This window comes from Cervus canadensis, chromosome 6 (genome assembly GCF_019320065.1).
Source record: "Cervus canadensis isolate Bull #8, Minnesota chromosome 6, ASM1932006v1, whole genome shotgun sequence".
Taxonomy (NCBI): domain Eukaryota; kingdom Metazoa; phylum Chordata; class Mammalia; order Artiodactyla; family Cervidae; genus Cervus; species Cervus canadensis.
This window is the reverse complement of record NC_057391.1, coordinates 66722146-66741301: the sequence shown is the minus strand read 5'-3', so window position 1 is coordinate 66741301 and position 19156 is coordinate 66722146. Positions and strand designations below refer to the sequence as shown.

Below are 19156 nucleotides of genomic sequence, written 5' to 3'. Positions count from 1 at the left end.
TTAGTAGCCTTGCTTTTCTGACTGAAACCTGACATACTATACTGTACATATTTTTTTAAAAAGAGCAATTTTATTTTTACCATCAAAAAAAACCTTATCCCAAGGTAAGAGTGAGAACAATGACTATTAGTACATTTGGGAAATATTTGTATAAAGAAAAAAAAAATCAAAATAAACTACCCACAATCCAACCAAACAACAGTTTCTGTCTACTTCTATAGATAAAGTTTCTTTTGCATATTTTTGATGGTACCAATTACAGTTTTATTTCTTTTGTTAAACCTTCATTTCATCCTGAGCAATTTCCCAGGTCTTCAAACTTTCTTTGAAAGCATGACTTTTCAGTGGCAGCAAGATACTGTTATGGTTGCATCGTATAATATAATCATCCCCCTCTAAGTTGTTGACCATCACTGGCTTTCAGAGACAACACTGCAAAGAACACCCCCGACACATAGTTCTTGGCCTGTATCTTTCATCACTACCATGAGACCAACTCCTGAAAGATGCATGTTCCAGGCTCTGGATACATATTATCAAATGATTTTGGCCATCATCTTTAGATCCATCAGCATCTCATACTTATGCAAATGTTCAAAACATTTATTAACAGTATAACCTGGGTATCAATGAACTGGAACTAATAATGCAATGTGGGAACAGAGTCCTGTTGTCCCCTACCTGTCTTGCCAGGAGTTAGCCCTCAAGCCCCTGAATCATGAAGGAAGACTGGTTGGCCCTTGCAGGGAAGGTCAGATTGTTAGCAGAGTTTTTATTGGGAAGGCTTGAGGCAGCTGCTCTTTACCAACTAGAATTGGCCGTATTGTGACAGACACCACAGTTTCACTGCTATGGACACTGGGTGAACAGCCTGAGCTGGTGTTTTCACCTGACTTCTCTGGGTTAAATAAACCTTAGTTATTTCAATCTTCCCCTCAGTGTCTTCATTTTTCTAAAGTTTAAGCCTCTCCATAGATTTCCTAACAAGCTCTAGAAACTGTGTTTAGTAAAGATCAGATTACTCAACAGTCTAAACTTGACCTTTTAGGCACTGGCAGAAGGGACAAAGAACAAAGTACAAGTGAAGAGGGAAACTGTACAGTGTGTGTGAACATAGCTCAGCTGTTGGAAAAGGAGCCCGTTCTAGATGATGGGATGAAAGCATGACATCAGCTCCCTTGTTGGTATAGCCCTGGAAGTGGTCACAGTGATCCATCACACACGAACACCCCAAGGCTTGGAGGCGCCCTCCTCTGTGCCCTGGAGTCTGCTTACCTTAGAATGGAGCTTATGGAAAGACCTGGCAATTATTTGATTTCATCTGCTTCTACCTGGACCATCCACTCCAGGAAATCTGACTTGTTTAATCACCTTCAGAATCTAGTCAACAGTCTGCCCCAGACACTCAGTACACATCAGGGTGATAGACAAACCAGCCAGCCCTTTGCCAACCACACTGCTTCACTGGCTGAAACACCAGATCCGCCAAGTCTGCTGTTTTTTCACTGCTTCAGTCCTCACCTCTCATAGCCAGGGAATATGTAAACAAGGCAGGGAGTTTCAGAACCTGTGTGATACCCACTCTCCGCCAGTTACTGTGCTTCCCTCATGTATTCTCAGAGAAGCCAAGTCAGAAAGACAGGCCAGTCTTATTTCTGGTCATTTTTAAGTCTGCCACATTCTGTAACCTCTTAGCACTTGGGAGCACAAAGGCCAACTGGAATCCATTATCAGTGTGAAAACTCAATGGCAAGAGACCAAACCAGGTATTTCTAAAGAAGTCCAGAAACAGTTACAAATATCTAGTTTTCTCTCTCTCCCAAATCTCTGACATCTAGCAAAGTGGGCACCTGAAAACCTAAGGCTCATTCTACCGAATATTCAAATAATTACGGTAAAGAAGGACTGTGTTAGTCACTCAGTTGTGTCCAACTTTGGGACCCCATGGACTGTAGCCTGCCAGGCTCCTCTGTCCATGGGATTCTCCAGGCATGAGTACTGGAGTGGAGTGCCATTGCCTTCTCCAAGGAAGAGGAGACCTAACTTATCCCTCTTCACTTTCTATCGGGAGACTGGGAACAACCAGACCATTAACATATCAACATTCCACTTCCTTGCGGTACAGCTGGTTTGTTTGACAGTCCTTAGAAGACCAACGGTTCCTTTGTCTTTAATTCCACTACTAGCATATGTGCCCTTAAATCCCTGTTTTGATCAGACCACTTCCTCCTTCTGCTCTGAATGCATCTGAAAGATCCTGATGACCATTCACAATGCACTGCTTTTTTGTGTATGTGGTAAAGGAAAATTCCTTCTTGTGGAGCAGACTGGGGAAGTGATCCAATAAGGATATGCAAACCAAATAAAGGAAGTGAATGAAAGGTACCAGGAGAATTCTCAGCCTCTTTTCCTTGATGTCTTCTGAACAGGCCTAGCACCAGATCAGCACCTCCCACAAAGCTGAAAGGCTCAACTGCAGCCAAGTTAGACAAGGTTCTTGAGTGATTTAATTAAACTAGAGTCAAACAAACTCAGCAACAGACCAAAAATTCACTTTTTCCAAAGTTGACCTCAAAAGATACCGAAATGTAATATGGAGAATCCAGAGCCATTAACTTAAGCCTTGGCTTAGGGATCAGAAATGCATGGAGGAAACATGAGGTGCAGTCATCAAATTCTGATCTTTGCCTCAAATATCTGATGTTACTATAGCTCACAGCTTCTAATTCCATCCACTGACTTTGGGAACTCTGAAGCTTGTGGAGAGGGAAAAAGCGTTTTCTGGACACTTAAAAGGATTGGTTAAGTGACACAACTACTTCAACTGCTCCTGTGAAGAAGTGTGACTAAAGAAAATTTCTGCCTGGGCTGGTAAGTGCTGTTGCCATAATACAGTGTGTATACCATCTTAGTTTCTCCTCTCTGAAGACCTACTCCTTACTTTTCCCAGGGTTTAAAAATCATGTTAACAATAAGCAAATACAGCATGGCCAGATGCCTTTCGTGGTCAGATGGTTCATTGTTTAAAAAGCTTCAGTTTAAAATCCAAAAGATTGTTAACAGATGCAGTTTCTGGCCGAAGACTGGGAAAAACCTCACTTAAACAAAAGAGCATGTTGTGATTGGAACTAAAAAGGGAATTACCTTTAAAGATAAGAACCACAAACATTTCCTATTTGAAAATACCCCCAGCTCCACCAACAGAGTCTTTCCTTGGACCTTTCGTAAAAGTTAAAAAAATTTGACAGTGGACTGCTACATACGACAAACCACGGCTGACCAAACCACTCTAGTCATTTTTACAGATTTGTTTGGACTTTCAACAAGGCCGCAACATCCATCTCTCGCTCTCCCCCCGGATTACTTAATTAGGCAAAATTCCAATTAATTTCTTTCCAATTCTTTTAGCCCCAGGAACACTTTTGTAGCTTTCATTTTGGCTCTGGAAATGGGTTTTCAACCAGAGGACTCGGATAAAGCCGTTTGAGAAATGAACACAGAGCTTGATAAGCAGATAGCCACCGCTGGGATTCAGTCTCTATTGGATGGAAAAGAGCCACTTGGCCAAGGAAGGCCGGGCCCCTCTTTCTTCCCAGCCCTGTTTGTCTGCACGACTGCTGTGCACTTTCACGCAGAAAGCCTGCTTCTCCCCAGCTGTTTCTGTTGGCACTCGTGGGCCCTTACTCTATGGCTTCACTATGTGTGAGAACGTCTGTGATGCCCTGAGTTCTAATCTTGAAAGATGGAAAGTCTGAAGGGGCCATGGGGGTGTAGCTTTCCCTTGGCCTGAGAAATGGATGTGGTCGGGCTTGCTGGTGACAAGTCTGATTTGAAAAGGCTATATCCAAGAGATGGTCCAAGGAAAACAGTCTGTTCTTGGTGGTAAGGATGGCCACCATGGGCTCCCTTCTGAGAATGGGCAACCCGTCCCGAAGGAGACCAGGTTCTCTGAAGAGGGCCAGGCATCGGGCCCTTTTCAGGCAAAGGGTTTTGTGTTCTCTTATTGTGTTATTTCTCGATTTATTACAGGGTCCCCAAAGGTCGGTTGTAGACCCAAAGCACAGCATAGGTTTAACAGTCTGAGAAGCTCTAATCAATAAAATCCTCAGTCAAGCCATTTTAAAGTGAGGCAGATCTATAAACTCCCAGGATTCCCCAAAGAGTTAAGATGGCTTTTCCACTCAGTCTCACTATTGCTAAGTCATAAAGGGAATCCAAACTGCTGGAATGAAGCTAGCCGGAAAACTGCTTTCCCAAAGATCTGCACGGTTGGGCCAGGTACTCGCAGGAACAGCGCATCCGTCAGGAAATGGGATTCTAAGGCCAGTGGCCACATCTACATCCACTCTCCTACAAAAAGCCAACCCCACCACGCACATAGGAGACAAGGTTTGAAAGAGGATTTGATAGGCCAGGAAATTGAAAAATGAGCAGCAGCTGTGAGGCCGAGGTCATTTCTATCCTCCAGGGCTTGCCTTTTCTAATCTAAGGGGCAGTAGTTTCCATGATTAACTTTCAATTGCCGTCAAGGGTGTAATAAAATCTGGGAAAGAAGAAAACTTTCCCTTCGGTAAGCTGCTCCCATTCTCCTGCCCCTTCCTCTCCTCTAGTGCATATTCTCAATCCCCACTTCACGTTGTTTCCTAATTTTGAGAAAAAAAATCTGCGCTCGTTTGAGCCAAAATAGACAATGTCCTCTGTGTACTCAGGCACTTAAGGATTTTTCTTTCTCAGTTGTAGGGGCCAGGTCTTGAAGGCAGCTGCCTGAAAAGTTCTCTTGTTTTCAAGACCATTCAATACTGTTACTATCAAGACAGAGCCCCCCCCCAAAAGACAGAGCCCATTTTTATTTTCATTTTAAAATTCTTTCCATTTAAAATCTCTTTTCTGAGTGACGACCCATCAGTTTGACAAAAGAGAGGTCTTCCCATTGGTAAGATGTTCACAGAGAGAAAGAAGAGGACATACTCATTCATAAACACATTTTACTGGTTACCACTGCATTAGGAACCCTTAATGCTTGACATGATCTAAGTGGCCCAGAAGTCATCTTAACAGGCTACAGTTGGACACATCTCTCAGCAAAGACCCCTGGAACAAAACCCCACATGTAGTTATATCAATTACAATAGCTCACATGGAAAGTTAAATGTGCTTTAGTTTGTTTGAGACGTAGGTATAACCCAACAACTCAGTGGTTCATTCATCATACCTTCACTTCCAGGTATCAGATGCTGGTGTTACAAGGGTTATAAAGCCTGACATGAGAGGAATACAGGAAGGTTCACTGCTGAAGAGATGCTCCCAGGAGGGGGCATGCCAAATACACAAGGCAGCATGGTGGGGTTGGGGGTGGGAACCATGGGGGCAAACGGAGGTCCCCAAATGCATCCTAATCCACTAAGGAAAGGTTTCCCTGGCTGATACTGTGTCTTCTCAAGATATTGGATTGTTGTAGTTTGTTCCAGTTTCTTTGTTTCCAGAGGTGAGTAATCCAGCACCCACTCCTGTTGGAGAGGTAGCATTTTGCTTAGGATCTTAACCCTGCCCTTTCTGCTTCCCTGTCTTGATCTAAGTCTTCCCTAGAACAGATGGGAAAGTAGCAAAAACTGGTCATGAACAACAAGTGGTTCCAAAAATGGGTGAGAGAACAGTCGCAGAATCTGCCACCAGGTTTGAAAGATGGCAGAGTGAGCTTTACTGCGGGAGATACAGTCCATGGGTGGTGCCTAGTGCCACGGAGGCTAGGGAAGAGAGTTAAGTACTTTCTCTACCCCATGAATTCCTTTTTCTCCTCCTCCAAAGGTACCAGAATCCCCAGCTTTTATGTGTGGATGACCACCCAGAATAAGACAGCATTCCTGGCAAGAGGGTGTGGCCATGTAGCTAACAGTGGGATGTGAGGGAATTCAGGTCTGGGACTCCCAGTATGGCCCTAAGAGCGGGGATGGGGAGCTGTGCCTTCCCCTTTTCTCTATCCCCAGTTTGGAACGTGAAATGGATGGAGAGCCACTTCACACCATGAAGACAAGGCCACATCTTAGAGACGGCAAAATGGAAAGTTGTTCGAAGGTAGTCACAGAGAGTGGAGAAAACTACAGTTGTGAAACCACAATGCTGGTCCTCACCTACCTACATACAAACTTTCACGTAAAGGGCAAGTTTTAGAGAAACACTTCAACCTTCTGTAAGCTGATGTTATTTAGGGGTCTCATACACAAGGTTATGCATAATGGTGTGAGGTGAGGGGGTGGCAATGAGGTGTTGATAAAATCAGCACCCAAGGAGCTGGCCACAGCTGGGCACATTCGATCTGGTCTTTACATTATAAAGAACTGCCTGAAGCCTGGTGGTGAAATGGGAGAGCAAAAGGCATCAAAACAATGATGAATTTCCAGTTAACCATGATCATCATGAATATCTTACCTTTTTCTTGCTACAGTATATCTGCCATTTTTTCTCTGCTGGAAGTGCAAACATGGCTTCCCTGTGTTTGTCTGTGAGGTCAAGTTCATCCTGAGAAGACAAACAATAATAATTATTTTACAAATTAATTGTTATTCCTATAAGGGAAGTCTTATCAGCATCATCGGAGTGAGAAAACAAAGCCAACACATATTCAAATGAACCTAGGAAAGACCAAGAAGCTGCTAAGTGCCAGTGTCTGTTACCTGCACTAAGAAAGCAGGTCCCTGGCCTTGGGCTGGGCCCCCAGCGCAGCCCCGCACTTACTGAAGGGTAGGGAAGGCAGGCTGAGCGCGGACAGAACTGTCCTGGGCCCCGTGTACTGCTGCAGAGGGTCCATATAAAGCTCCAGAGTTTGGAAGGATCTACTCATTTTGCAGATGAAGGACTGGCAAGGATGGCTCTACAAACACTGACAATCGGGATGGGCCCTGAGGGATATGATGAGATGGGCGGAAGAAGAGAACCAAGGGTCGGGATGTGGTAATGAATTATTAGAGTGTCTGGGGGACACTGACCAGCTTAGCTGAAGCACTGGGTTGATGCAAACAACCATCAGATAAAAGGTTTGGGAGGTAAGTGACTCTGTGGACAATCTTCAAGGCCAGATTAAGGAGTTTATTTTCTTGACCAAGAAGAACCAGTGAAGGTTCTGAGCAAGCAAGGGAGTGACATCTGTGTCAGCAATATTTATTCAGTACTTCCAATGTCAAGCACTGTGCAGTCATTTTCTCATTTAGTTCCCACAATAACCCTGAGAGTTCCACTCATGATCACACCCACCTTGTATTAATAATACTTGTTGTAATATAGCTGGGGGAAGTTTTGGCAGAAGGTTGGGTAAGTAACCTGCTCAAAGACCACATATGCCTGGGAAATGATGGGGCTTGGGGTTTAAGCCTCGAGCTGTCTGACTCCTGAGCCCAGACTCTCAGTCTCTCACATCAGTGTCTGGAAACATTAATTTTATAGTGGTGTGCAGCTTAGATTGGATACTGAGGGAAGGCAATTTATGAACATCTATAACTAATGAACAACAATGAGATAATGACTATAAAGTGCATAGGGAACAGTTCTTGGCATTTAATAACTCAATCCATGGTCAACATTATTATTGGTATTGAGCATCTGGTACATTTTTATTCCTATAGGGAAAGTTGAATCTAGTTAAGAGCGGCAGATTGATGGGTGTGAGACATGCTAAATTACTATAAATTAAGGCACAATAATAAGGTTCAGCTAACTGAGGCATATAATGCAGCTCTACCACTTGTGGGCCTCCCATCTTATAGTTCTGCCTCTGCTGGGTCATCAAGCATCATTTCTTCCTTGAAAAAAAATCTCACATTTTCCCTTTGTTTTGTTTCCAGTGAAGCCACCTAAACGTATGCCCTAATCACCTCTGCTTTGGCTCTGGCACCAACCTCCCCCAGGTCCTTCTTGCCCTTCCGATCCTATCTACATTGTGGCCACTGATGCGTTACACCAGTGGTCCTCAGACTTGAGTGAGCAATGGAATCACCTGAAAGGTTGCTTACATCATTGATTGCCCAGTGTTGAGGACTGAGAAGGTGGAAGGAAGTACAAAATGTCATTAGTTCCACACTGCCTGCAAAATTAATTATACATCCCTCAGCCAGTCTTTTGAGGTCTTCCATTTATAACCCCAACTTAATTGCCAGGCTTATTTCTTGTTATCCCTTATGCCCTCATCTTGTTAACCCCTGCACCTCCAGGGCCTAGACACACAAGGTCTGATACAAGCCAGCTGCCAGGGAAAATTCTTCATCTCATTAAGCCTCTGTTTTCTCATCTCCAGAATGGGCCTGTCATTTCTCTTGCAGGGCTCTGTGCGGATTAGCAACATCAACTCAGAAGGTAGTAATGCCTGGCACAGGGAGGGGCAAATGTACTGTGGTTAGTTCTCTCATCTTTAAATACAAATCAGGAGCTATTTTCTTTTAAGAGCAAGGTAAGCAGTTAAGCCACTAAAAGACACACTCAGACACTAACCACTAGAAACTAGTTAAGAATTTCAACAATGTAAAACCAAGGAAGGAATAAAAAATATTTACAGAAAATTCCATTATAAGGGAACATGTTAAAAATGTTAAAATTTTGTTATGCAACTGTTACATATGTAAAATAAGTATTTTTTCCCTTTCTTCCTTTTTTAATTTCCTGTAAATTATACCTGTTCTCATCTACTGGTGAATAGGGGGATATGGCGACATAAAGCACTTCCCAACAACTAGGGTTTTCTTGGGGTGGGATTGTGGAATCAGGTCAGTTATTCAAATAGCTCAATAATATGGTGCTTAGTTTGGGGAAAAGGGTTATGATTTGTAAGAGAAAAGTGAAAGTGAAAGTCATTCAGTCATGTCCGACTCTTTGAGACCCCATGGACTATACAGTCCATGGAATTCAGCAGGCCAGAATACAAGAGTGGGTAGCCATTCCCTTCTCCAGGGGATCCTCCCAAACCAGGGATCGAACCCAGGTCTCCCACATTGGAGGCGATTCTTTACCAGCTGAGCCACAACAGAAGCTCAAGAATACTGGGGGCGGGGTAGCCTATCCCTTTTCCAGGCGATCTTCCCGACCTGGGAATCAAACTGGGGTCTCCTACATTGCAGGCGGATTCTTTACCAGCTGAGCTACATGGGAAGCTCTGATTTGTGAGAGAACAGTGCTATTAATATTGTATCCTTTACTACACTGCACTACTGTTTTTCCTAACTGAGCAGAGGTGTGAAGAAACATATGAATCTAAAAACCTCGAAATTCACAGTAAAAAGTATTAATATTACTATATTTTGCTCTTAGAAAACTTCTGCTTCTGCTGAGACGCAAATGACCAATTTTGAATTGAGAGGACATAGTTGAATTACAACTTCAGAGCAGATGGCTTCATGCAAGGAGAGAATTTCCATAAAATAATTAAAAATTGCTATAGGCCCTCTAGGCTTCCCTGGTGACTCACTGGGTAAAGAATCTGCCTGCTGATGCAGGAGATGCGGGTTTGATCCCTGGGTCAGATGGATCCCCTAGAGGAGGAAATGGCAACCCACTCCAGTATTCTTGCTTGGGAAATCCCATGGACAGAGGAACCTGGCAGGCTACAGTCCATGGGGTCACATAGAGTCGGACACAACTGAGCATGCACTCACAAAGGCCCTCTGGATGTAATCTGGGATTACAGTAAGACAATAGGAAGGAATACATGGATAGTGGTAATGGTAACAGCTAACAACTACTGAGCACATTCTGTGCGCTTGGTAGCAGTGTTTTTTATGGATTAATTTAGTTTATCCTCACAATAATCCTATAAAGTGGGTAGTATTATCCCAGTGTCCAGGAAAAAATCAGACAGATTCAGTAGCCTGTTTAAGGTAACACAGCTAGTAAATGGCAGAGGAGGAACTTGAGGCTAGACTGTCTGGTTCCAGATCCCACGTCCTTAACCACTAGCCTGTTCATTCTGTTGATCACTCAACAGGTGGGTAGAACCAGGACACTGACGTCAGTAGGAAAAACGCACTCTTGAGCTGCACTGGCGGCCCGCTGGGCCTGCTGAGTGTCTGTTCGCACAAAGAGGGAGACTTTGTTGTCAGATACCCCTGAGTTCCAGGTCTGGCTGTTATGGATTATGTAAAATTCAAGCATCCACTAAATTTAGGCATTGTAGGTGCAGGGAACAGAAAGGTATCACAGAGCTCATATGCTCGAAGGGGCAGAATAGAAATCAAATAATCACATGATCCCAGGGACGAGCACAGAGTTGAGCTGCCAGAGCCCATTTGCTCCGGGGAATTGTGGGGCAGGGAAGGCTGTGACTGAAGTGACACCTCAGAAATGAATAGAAATTAAACAGGTCAAAAGCACCAGACAGTGAACAGCAGCCTTGCAGGCAGGCCACTGTGAACTTTGGTCTTTATCTTAAGAGCAATCAGAGGTCACTGGTAAATCTGAGCGAGGAGGGGTGACATGGATTAAATAATAATTGGGAGTGCCTAGGCACAATGCCCAGAGTGTAATGAGACCCCCACCCCTCCATTCCAAAAGTTTCTTTGCTCTGACTCACTCCGTTTTAATAATACGGCTTGAAACAAGCCTGCAAGACTCGAAGAGACTATCACACAGCCTTAGAGATCAATCAACACCTACTCCATGTCCTACCCATTCCAGGACCATGGCCAGACATTACAAAGGATGCAAAGATGAATAACAGACCCCAGTCGCATGGAATTTAGATTCCAGTTAGGAAGACATGATGACAGAAGGCTTCAACAATTCCTCTTCTTCTCAGGATAAAATCCAAATTCCTTAGCTGGTAGGTAGGGGGCCCTTCATGATATGGCCTTTGCTGACTTGCCCCACCTCACCTCCTCCTCCTCCTCCTTCTCTTCCACCAGCAGCTAACTTTGAGGACTTGGGATCACAAGTTGCCCATTTCTGAAACCTTTTTCCAAAGAGTCCTTCCCACCATGTCTAAGAATGAGTCCTGTTTATCTAAGCTTTGGGGGCTTCCCTGATAGCTCAGTTGGTAAAGAATCCGCCTGCAATTCAGGAGACCCCGGCTCAATTCTTGGGTCGGAATATCCTCTGGAGAAGGGAAAGGCTACCCTACAGTATTCTTGAGCTTTCCTTCTAGCTCAGCTGGTAAAGAATCCGCCTACAATGCAGGAGACCTGGGTTCAATCCCTGGGTTGGGAAGATCCTCTAGAGAAGGGAAAGGTTACCCACTCCAGTATTCTGGCTTTTACACGGTATCTAAGCTTTTACAAGCGATCAGTTGTCCCCTAGGCAGCCTACCTTACTTACCTTGGGGGGTGGGGGTACCCCTCTCTGCTCTCCTAACCTTTTGGCATTAATCACATTGCCACAGTTATCACACTTGCATTAATTACAATCACATTTGCATGTCTGACTCTCTTCCTAGACTTGTCTCCAGAGGGAGGGAATGAAATTTGTTCTATTTATCTTTGCATTAGTTGCCAGTACTGAAGACTCTTGAGAGCCCCCTTGGCGGTAAGGAGATCCAACCAGTCCATCCTAAAGGAGATCAGTCCTGGGTATTCATTGGAAGGACTGATGCTGAAGCTGAAACTCCAATACTTTGGCCACCTGATGCGAAGAGCTGACTCATTGGAAAAGACCCTGATGCTGGGAAAGATTGAGGGCAGGAGGAGAAGGGGACGACAGAGGATAAGATGGTTGGATGGCATCACCAACTCAATGGACATGGGTTTGGGTGGACTCCGGAAGTTGGTGATGGACAGGGAGGCCTGGCGTGCTGCAGTTCATGGGGTCGCAAAGAGTCGGACATGACTGAGTGCCTGAACTGAACTGAGGGCTTTCCAAGTGGCGAAAGTGGTAAAGAAACTGCTTGCAAACGCAGAAGACATAAAAGATGCAGGTTAGATTCCTGAGTCAGGAAGATACCCTGAAGAAGGGAATGGTTACTCACTCCAGTATTCTTGCCTGGAGAATCCCGTGGACAGAGGAGCCTGGTGGGCTACAGTCCATAGGGTCACACAGAGTCAGACACTACTGAAGGGACAGCACAGCTTATGTGAAGTGGTACCTCAATGCAGTTTTATTTTGTATTTTCCTGATGACACCTGATGCTGAGTATACCTTTTCACAAGCTCACATGACATTCACACGTATTCTTTTTTGAGATATCTATTCACATCTTTTGCCCACTTATGAATTGCCTGTCTTATTGTTGTAAAACATGTCCTTTGTCAGAGGTATGTACTGCCAGTATTTTGCCTCACCTGTGCCTTTTCATTTTGTTAAGTCTATTTTGATCACTAAGTGTTTTTTATGAAATATAACTTCATAATATTTTTTCTTTTATTAAAGTTAGTGCTTTTTATTAAGCAATCTTGGCAAGCTGTAGATAAAACAAAACTCTATGGTTTCTTATGGAAGCTGCTAGCTTTAGCTTTACCTCCTATGTTTGAATCTGTATTTCACAGACACTACTCCTGGGGTCGTTCTTTGGCTGCAGAGTGGATGGACTGCTTTTGGCTACTCTCTTTTTCAGCTACCTGCACTCGTTTAGATACACTGTTGGGCAAGCTGGGGAATGAAAGCACAAGTGATGAAAGCAGGAGAAAGGACAGAGTATAAACTAATTTGAAATCATCTCATACGTTAGTTTCTTCAAAGCTATGAAATTACTTCAAAGTAATATTATAAGAGATTTTTCATTTTGATAATTCAAACACTGAAAGAGGCAATCATGGAAAACAAAACAATTAGGATCACGGCATCTCAGATAGTATCTCTTTACATGAATTTTTAAAGAAAAAAAAAGTCAATCTATAGAAGCAGAAAGCAGATCAGTGGTTGCTTGGGGCCAGAGGCAGGAACAGAGATTAATTGCAAATGGACCCAAGAGGAGATAAGGTGATGGAATTATTCTAGAGCTAGATTGTGGTGATGACTGCAAAGCTACATAAATTTACTAAAATGCATTGAACTGTACACTTACAAGGGGTCAATTCTACAGCATGTAAGTTATATCTCAATAAAGTTCTTAAAAAAAAAATCAAGCCTGGTTGATGGAGCCCCAGGAAAACAAAAAATTTCAGAATAGAGAAAATAGGGCCGTGTGTACATAGTAAGGAAAGATCATTCTGGTTGAACAGTTAACTAAAACAAGGAATCAATTTAGAAAAAAAAACATTGAAAAAAATGTATGAAGAGGCGGGAAAGGGAAAAAGTGAACCTCTTTAGACTAAGTGGTTCAATCTGAGAAATGTTACAACTTTAGATACAGTTTCTGTTTGAAACCATGATCAATCACTTCCATGAAATATTCTTGTCCTTCCCTTGAAAATTATGTAGACTCCAATAGCATGCATTCCATTTAGACCAAGAGATGGGCAATATTTCCCCCAATGTCCCTTAAGATTAAATTAGGTGATAGGTTAATATAACAATTCAAGTCCTGAAGAAACTTTTCCGTGTGTTTTGTTTCTCCTGAGTGGTGATCTAGAGAAGAGTACTGGCTTCTCTGTGGGTTAATAGTCCATTTTTTCACTTGTTGTTCAGTTGCTAAGTCCTATCCAACTATTTGCGACCCCATGGACTGCAGTACTCCAGGCTTCCCCTCCTTCACTATCTCCCGGAGTTTGCTCAAACTCAAGTCCATTGAGTCAGTGATGCCATCCAACCATCTCATCCTTTGTCACCCCCACCTTTTTCTCTTGCCCTCAATCTTTTTCACTAAGATTTTTTTCAAAAATTTTCACTAAGATTAACAAATGTATTTAGCACAACCCCAGGAAGCATCCCGGTTGCTTCTAGATCACCTTCTAACCTCTCACCTTTCTCCCCCAACTCCCAATTTTTGGAATCTGGCTATGTCAGATATTGTTTTGAGGGCTGGCAATTAATCCAAAGATAAATAGAATAAATGTAGTTCCTGCTACTATACCTTAGACTGAGATGGCCTAGCTCCTTTCATTGGCCAAAGAATTTTCTCCCCCATATTATTCTTTCTTGGATAGGGCTTTAAAAGTTAAAGGAAAATGATTTAGTGAATGGTAAAGAAAGAAACATCTGCACCAAGCATCATTTTTCTCCACAGAAAGTGCAAGTTTCTTAAAAATGGAAAGCAACAAAGGCTTTTCTTCTGTGAGAAGATACCAATTATGTTTTTCATATCTTTATAAAACACTTATTTCCTATTTTTTATTATCTTGGAGAAAACATAATAATTAGACTTTTTTTTTATTAAGAAGAAAAGAATGCTGAAGGAGGTCCAGCTGTGGGAACTAAATTTCTGGCTTCATCTCTCACAAAGCATGTTATAAACCCCACTTGGAAAGATTCTGCACAAAGAAACCCCACCAGTTCTATACTCTAGAGTAAGCAGGCAACTCTATAATCTATATAAATCAGAAAACAATTGGCACAGTGCAAATAAATCTGAGGAAATGTACTGATTCACTAGATAAAGCAAAGGAAGGAATTTTGAAATAATATACAATAAGGGTCTTGAATGAGTTGAAAAGCTCTTTACAGAGATGTGAGTGAGGCTAAAATACGGAATTATTTATAACACCTTCAATGAGATATTTAAAGGACTTATTTTTTGAACATCTACCAAGTCAATAGATTTCGGTGAGCCAACAACAAGTGAGTTTTCAGCTAACAGGAGAAAGCTCTAATGAAGGAATTCAGGATTTCTATTTCTAATGAGTTAAGCTAACTCTGTATCACACAGAAGTAGGAAGGCACATGTTGAATGCTGGGGTAAACAGAGATTAAAGACACGAAGAGAGGGAGAACTAAGACAGACAGGTCCTTGGGGTTACCCTGCCAATCACACACAGTTTTGTGTATGTCTCTGTTTTGGGGTTGTTTGGCTTTGGTTTTTAAATGGTCCTTGAAAAGGTAATCATCCAACTGACTCAATGCACAGAGCTCACAGCACTTTTTAACATTATTCACACCAGGGTAACTTTTCTCCTTCAAATTAGAAACACCAGGTATTTACCCACAGCAAACAGGCCCAAGTTACCCATCCTGACCCCACTCACCAAAAGTCTCCCACTTGTCCAGCAGGCAGCAACCCCCTGGTTCACCTCACATAAACCCAACAGCAGCGGTGCCTTCTCTGGGTTTAGCCCTCTTCCTCATCCACCCTTATCTCCCACGTCTAACCTCATCTCCCAACCCACAACTCAACACTGTCACATACAAGACAAATTCTTTCGGGAGGACAAATGATCAGGCCTTAATTCACATGACACAGTGATCAGTTCAGTTCAGTCACTCAGTTGTGTCCGACTCTTCGCGACCCCATGAATCGCAGCACGCCAGGCCTCTCTGTCCATCACCAACTCCCAGAGTTTACTCAAACCCATGTCCATCAAGTCGGTGATGCCATCCAGCCATCTCATCCTCTGTCGTCACCTTCTCCTCCTGCCCCCAATCTCTCCCAGCATCAGGGTCTTTTCCAATGAGTCAACTCTTCGCATGAGGTGGCCAAAGTACTGGAGTTTCAGCTTCAGCATCAGTCCTTCCAATGAACACCCAGGACTGATATCCTTTAGGATGGACTGGTTGGATCTCCTTGCAGTCCAAGGGACTCTCAAGAGTCTCCTGCAACAGCACAGTTCAAAAGCATCAATTCTTCGGTGCTCAGCTTTCTTCACAGTCCAACTCTCACATCCATACATGACCACTGGAAAAACCATAGCCTTGACCAGATGGACCTTTGTTGGCAAAGTAATGTCTCTGCTTTTTAATATGCTACCTAGGTTGGTCATAACTTTCCTTCCAAGGAGTAAGCGTCTTTTAATTTTATGGCTGCAATCACCATCTGCAGTGATTTTGGAGGCCCCAAAAATAAAGTCAGCCACTGTTTCCATTGTTTCCCCACCTATTTGCCATGAAGTGATGGGAACAGATGCCATGATCTTAGTTTTTTGAATGTTGAGCTTTAAGTCAACTTTTTCACTCTCCTCTTTCACTTTCATCAAGAGGATTTTTAGTTCCTCTTCATTTTCTGCCATAAGGGTGGTGTCATCTGCATATCTGATGTTATTGATTATTTCTTCTGGCAATCTTGATTCCAGCTTGTGCTTCATCCAGCCCACTGTTTCTCATGATGTACTCTGCATATAAGTTAAATAAGCAGGGTGAAAATATACAGCCTTGATGTATTCCTTTTCCTATTTGGAACCAGTCTGTTGTTCCATGTCCAGTTCTAACTGTTGCTTCCTGACCTGCATATAGGTTTCTCACGAGGTGGGTCAGGTGGTCTGGTATTCCGATCTCTTTCAGAATTTTCCACAGTTTATTGTGATCCACACAGTCAAAGGTTTTGGCATAGTCAATAAAGCAGAAATAGATGTTTTTATGGAACTCTCTTGCTTTTTCAATGATCCAGCGGACGTTGGCATTTGATCTCTGGTTCCTCCGCCTTTTTTAAAACCAGCTTGAACATCTGGAAGTTCACAGTTCACGTATTGCTGAAGCCTGGCTTGGAGAATTTTAAGCATCTCTTTACTAGCGTGTGAGATGAGCGCAATTGTGTGGTAGTTTGAGCATTCTTTGGCATTGCCTTTCTTTGGGATTGGAATGAAAACTGACCATTTCCAGTCCTGTGGCCACTGCTGAGTTTTCCAATTTGCTGGCATACTGAGTGCAGCACTTTCACAGCATCATCTTTCAGGATTTGAAATAGCTCAACTGGAATTTCATCACATCCACTAGCTTTGTTCGTATTGATGCTTTCTAAAGCCCACTTGACCTCACATTCCAGGATGTCTGGCTCTGGGTGAGTGATCACACCATCGTGATTATCTGGGTCGTGAAGATCTTTTTTGTACAGTTCTTCTGTGTGTTCTTGCCACCTCTTCTTAATATCTTCTGCTTCTGTTAGGTCCATACCATTTCTGTCCTTTATCGAACCCATCTTTGCATGAAATGTTCCCTTGGTATCTCTAATTTTCTTGAAGAGATCTCTAGTCTTTCCCATTCTGTTGTTTTCCTCTATTTCTTTGCATTGATCGCTGAGGAAGGCTTTCTTATCTCTCCTTGCTATTCTTTGGAACTCTGCATTCAAATGGGAACATCTTTCCTTTTCTCCTTTGCTTTTCACTTCTCTTCTTTTCACAGCTATTTGTAAGTCCTCCTCAGACAGCCATTTTGCTTTCATGCATTTCTTTTCCATGGGGATGGTCTTGATCCCTGTCTCCTGTACAATGTCACAAACCTCCGACCATAGTTCATCAGGCACTCTATCAGATCTAGTCCCTTAAATCTATTTTTCACTTCCACTGTATAATTATAAGGGATTTAAGTACCACATAAAGGGGAAAGGGCAAGACAAAGCAGACAGAGGACTGAAGGGTGACACTTTAACAGCAGCAAAATTAGACTTCTATAAATGTATGGAGAAAATGTACCTTTCAGCTGCAATAATTCATTAAATTTATGAACATCCATTCTTGCAACAGCAAACAGCCACCACATCCACGAGTCATGAAATGCCATCACAGCTCTTAAAATTTAACCACCATGACCTTGAGAACAGTATTTTATTTTCATAGGGCTGGTTGGAAACCCGAAAGTTAGATAAGCCCTTTGTTGGTTTAAATAGAGGAGAGTTCAGTGAATTATTACCTGTCCCTAACCAGTCAAGACAGACATAAATGGAAAACAACAGAGAGTGTTAAGTCCCCAAAGAGATGTGTACACAGAGAACAAACCTTAAGGTTTTCAGCCTGTAAGATTTCTGCCAACGTTCTTAGTCATTACACAAAACACCATAATATGACTCACCACCACCTACACAATAATGTTCTCTGTGTCTGACAGATGTGTTTTCATTCGACATATAAAAATAATAACTGAGAAACCCCACAAGCAAAGGCTGACTAATAGAAATAATTTTTAGTTTCTTACTACCCACGGTTAATTGTTTTACACTATTTCCTTTCCGACTCTAAATAGCAGGCAATGCAAACTATATCCCGTTTGCTAGATAAAAGTCTGCTGCGAAACCTGTAGGCTTCTTATTTGGCTTCTTTGTGTTATTTCAACTAGAAACTCATTAGACTAACTTTGAATTAGTCTGTATCACCAGCAGTTTTCCAATAATCTAAAGTAAATCACCCTGTTCTAAATATATGCTAAAATCAACTCCCAATAGCAATCCAGCCACCCAAATTTCCAATTTTTATATTTATAATCTAGGACAACTTCTGTTGACAAGGCTTAATTGAGAGGATTTCTAAGCAGTGTCTTCCTGCTTGAATGGAGGGACTTTGTCTCCTGAGACAGAGTCAGCTTGTAGAGTGAGAGATAAGAAAGGCCCGGTGGGCAGCTGTGAGGCCAAGCTCCACACGCATCCCTCTTCTGCAGTGACACCAGCACTGCTCCCACCCAGGCCTCTCCCCACCTGCTTAGACTTGCTAAGCAGCTCAGCTGGCACTTCTTAGTTGGGTCAAAAGATATCTAGCACAATGAGTCTCCTCCCATACTGCAGCTATTTACTTGTTTTACCATGTAATATAGGGTGGAGAGACTGCCAAGGACAGGAAATATTTCTTAGACAAGAATGCTGAAGCTCCAATACTTTGGCCACCTGATGTGAAGAACTGACTCATTGGAAAAGACCCTGATGCTGGGAAAGATTGAAGACAGGAGGAGGAGGGGATGACAGAGGACGAGATGGTTGGATGGCATCATTGACTCAATGGACATGAGTTTGAGCAAACTCAGGGAGACAGTGAAGGACAGGGAAGCCTGGTGTGCTGCAGCTCATGTGGTCACAAAGAGTCGGACACGACTGAATAACAACAACAACACCACCCTCAGCCTTTTAACCTGCTACCCTTCAGTGCTCCCCTGGTAACTGACATCCAGAAGAAGAGTAGAGAGCACGACAAAAGGTGGACATGGATGCAGGAAGAGTACAGGAACCAGCCCAAACCTATCACGATTACTTCAAGAATAATTCAGAATAGGAATCCAACTGTTGGATGATTCAGCCGTCATTAATTCATGCATACACACATACATTTATTCAAATCTTCCTGAGCATATCATGTATAAACCTTCAGTAGTGAGTTATTCATCCAGGCCACAGGCATTTACTGACCATGGACTCAGGACCAGGCCCTGCTCGAGGCCCTGGGGATCTTGAGTGAAAAAGCCA

General features: G+C 42.9%; 1 protein-coding gene across 1 annotated transcript in view; it reads right to left on the bottom strand.

Moving 5' to 3' along the window:
• The window catches only part of DAAM1 (dishevelled associated activator of morphogenesis 1), a 178279-nt gene that overhangs the window by 74825 nt on the left and 84298 nt on the right, over positions 1 to 19156 (bottom strand). Inside the window, 1 exon segment of the mRNA XM_043472208.1 lies at positions 6427 to 6516. Coding sequence (XP_043328143.1) covers positions 6427 to 6516 — 90 coding nt within the window.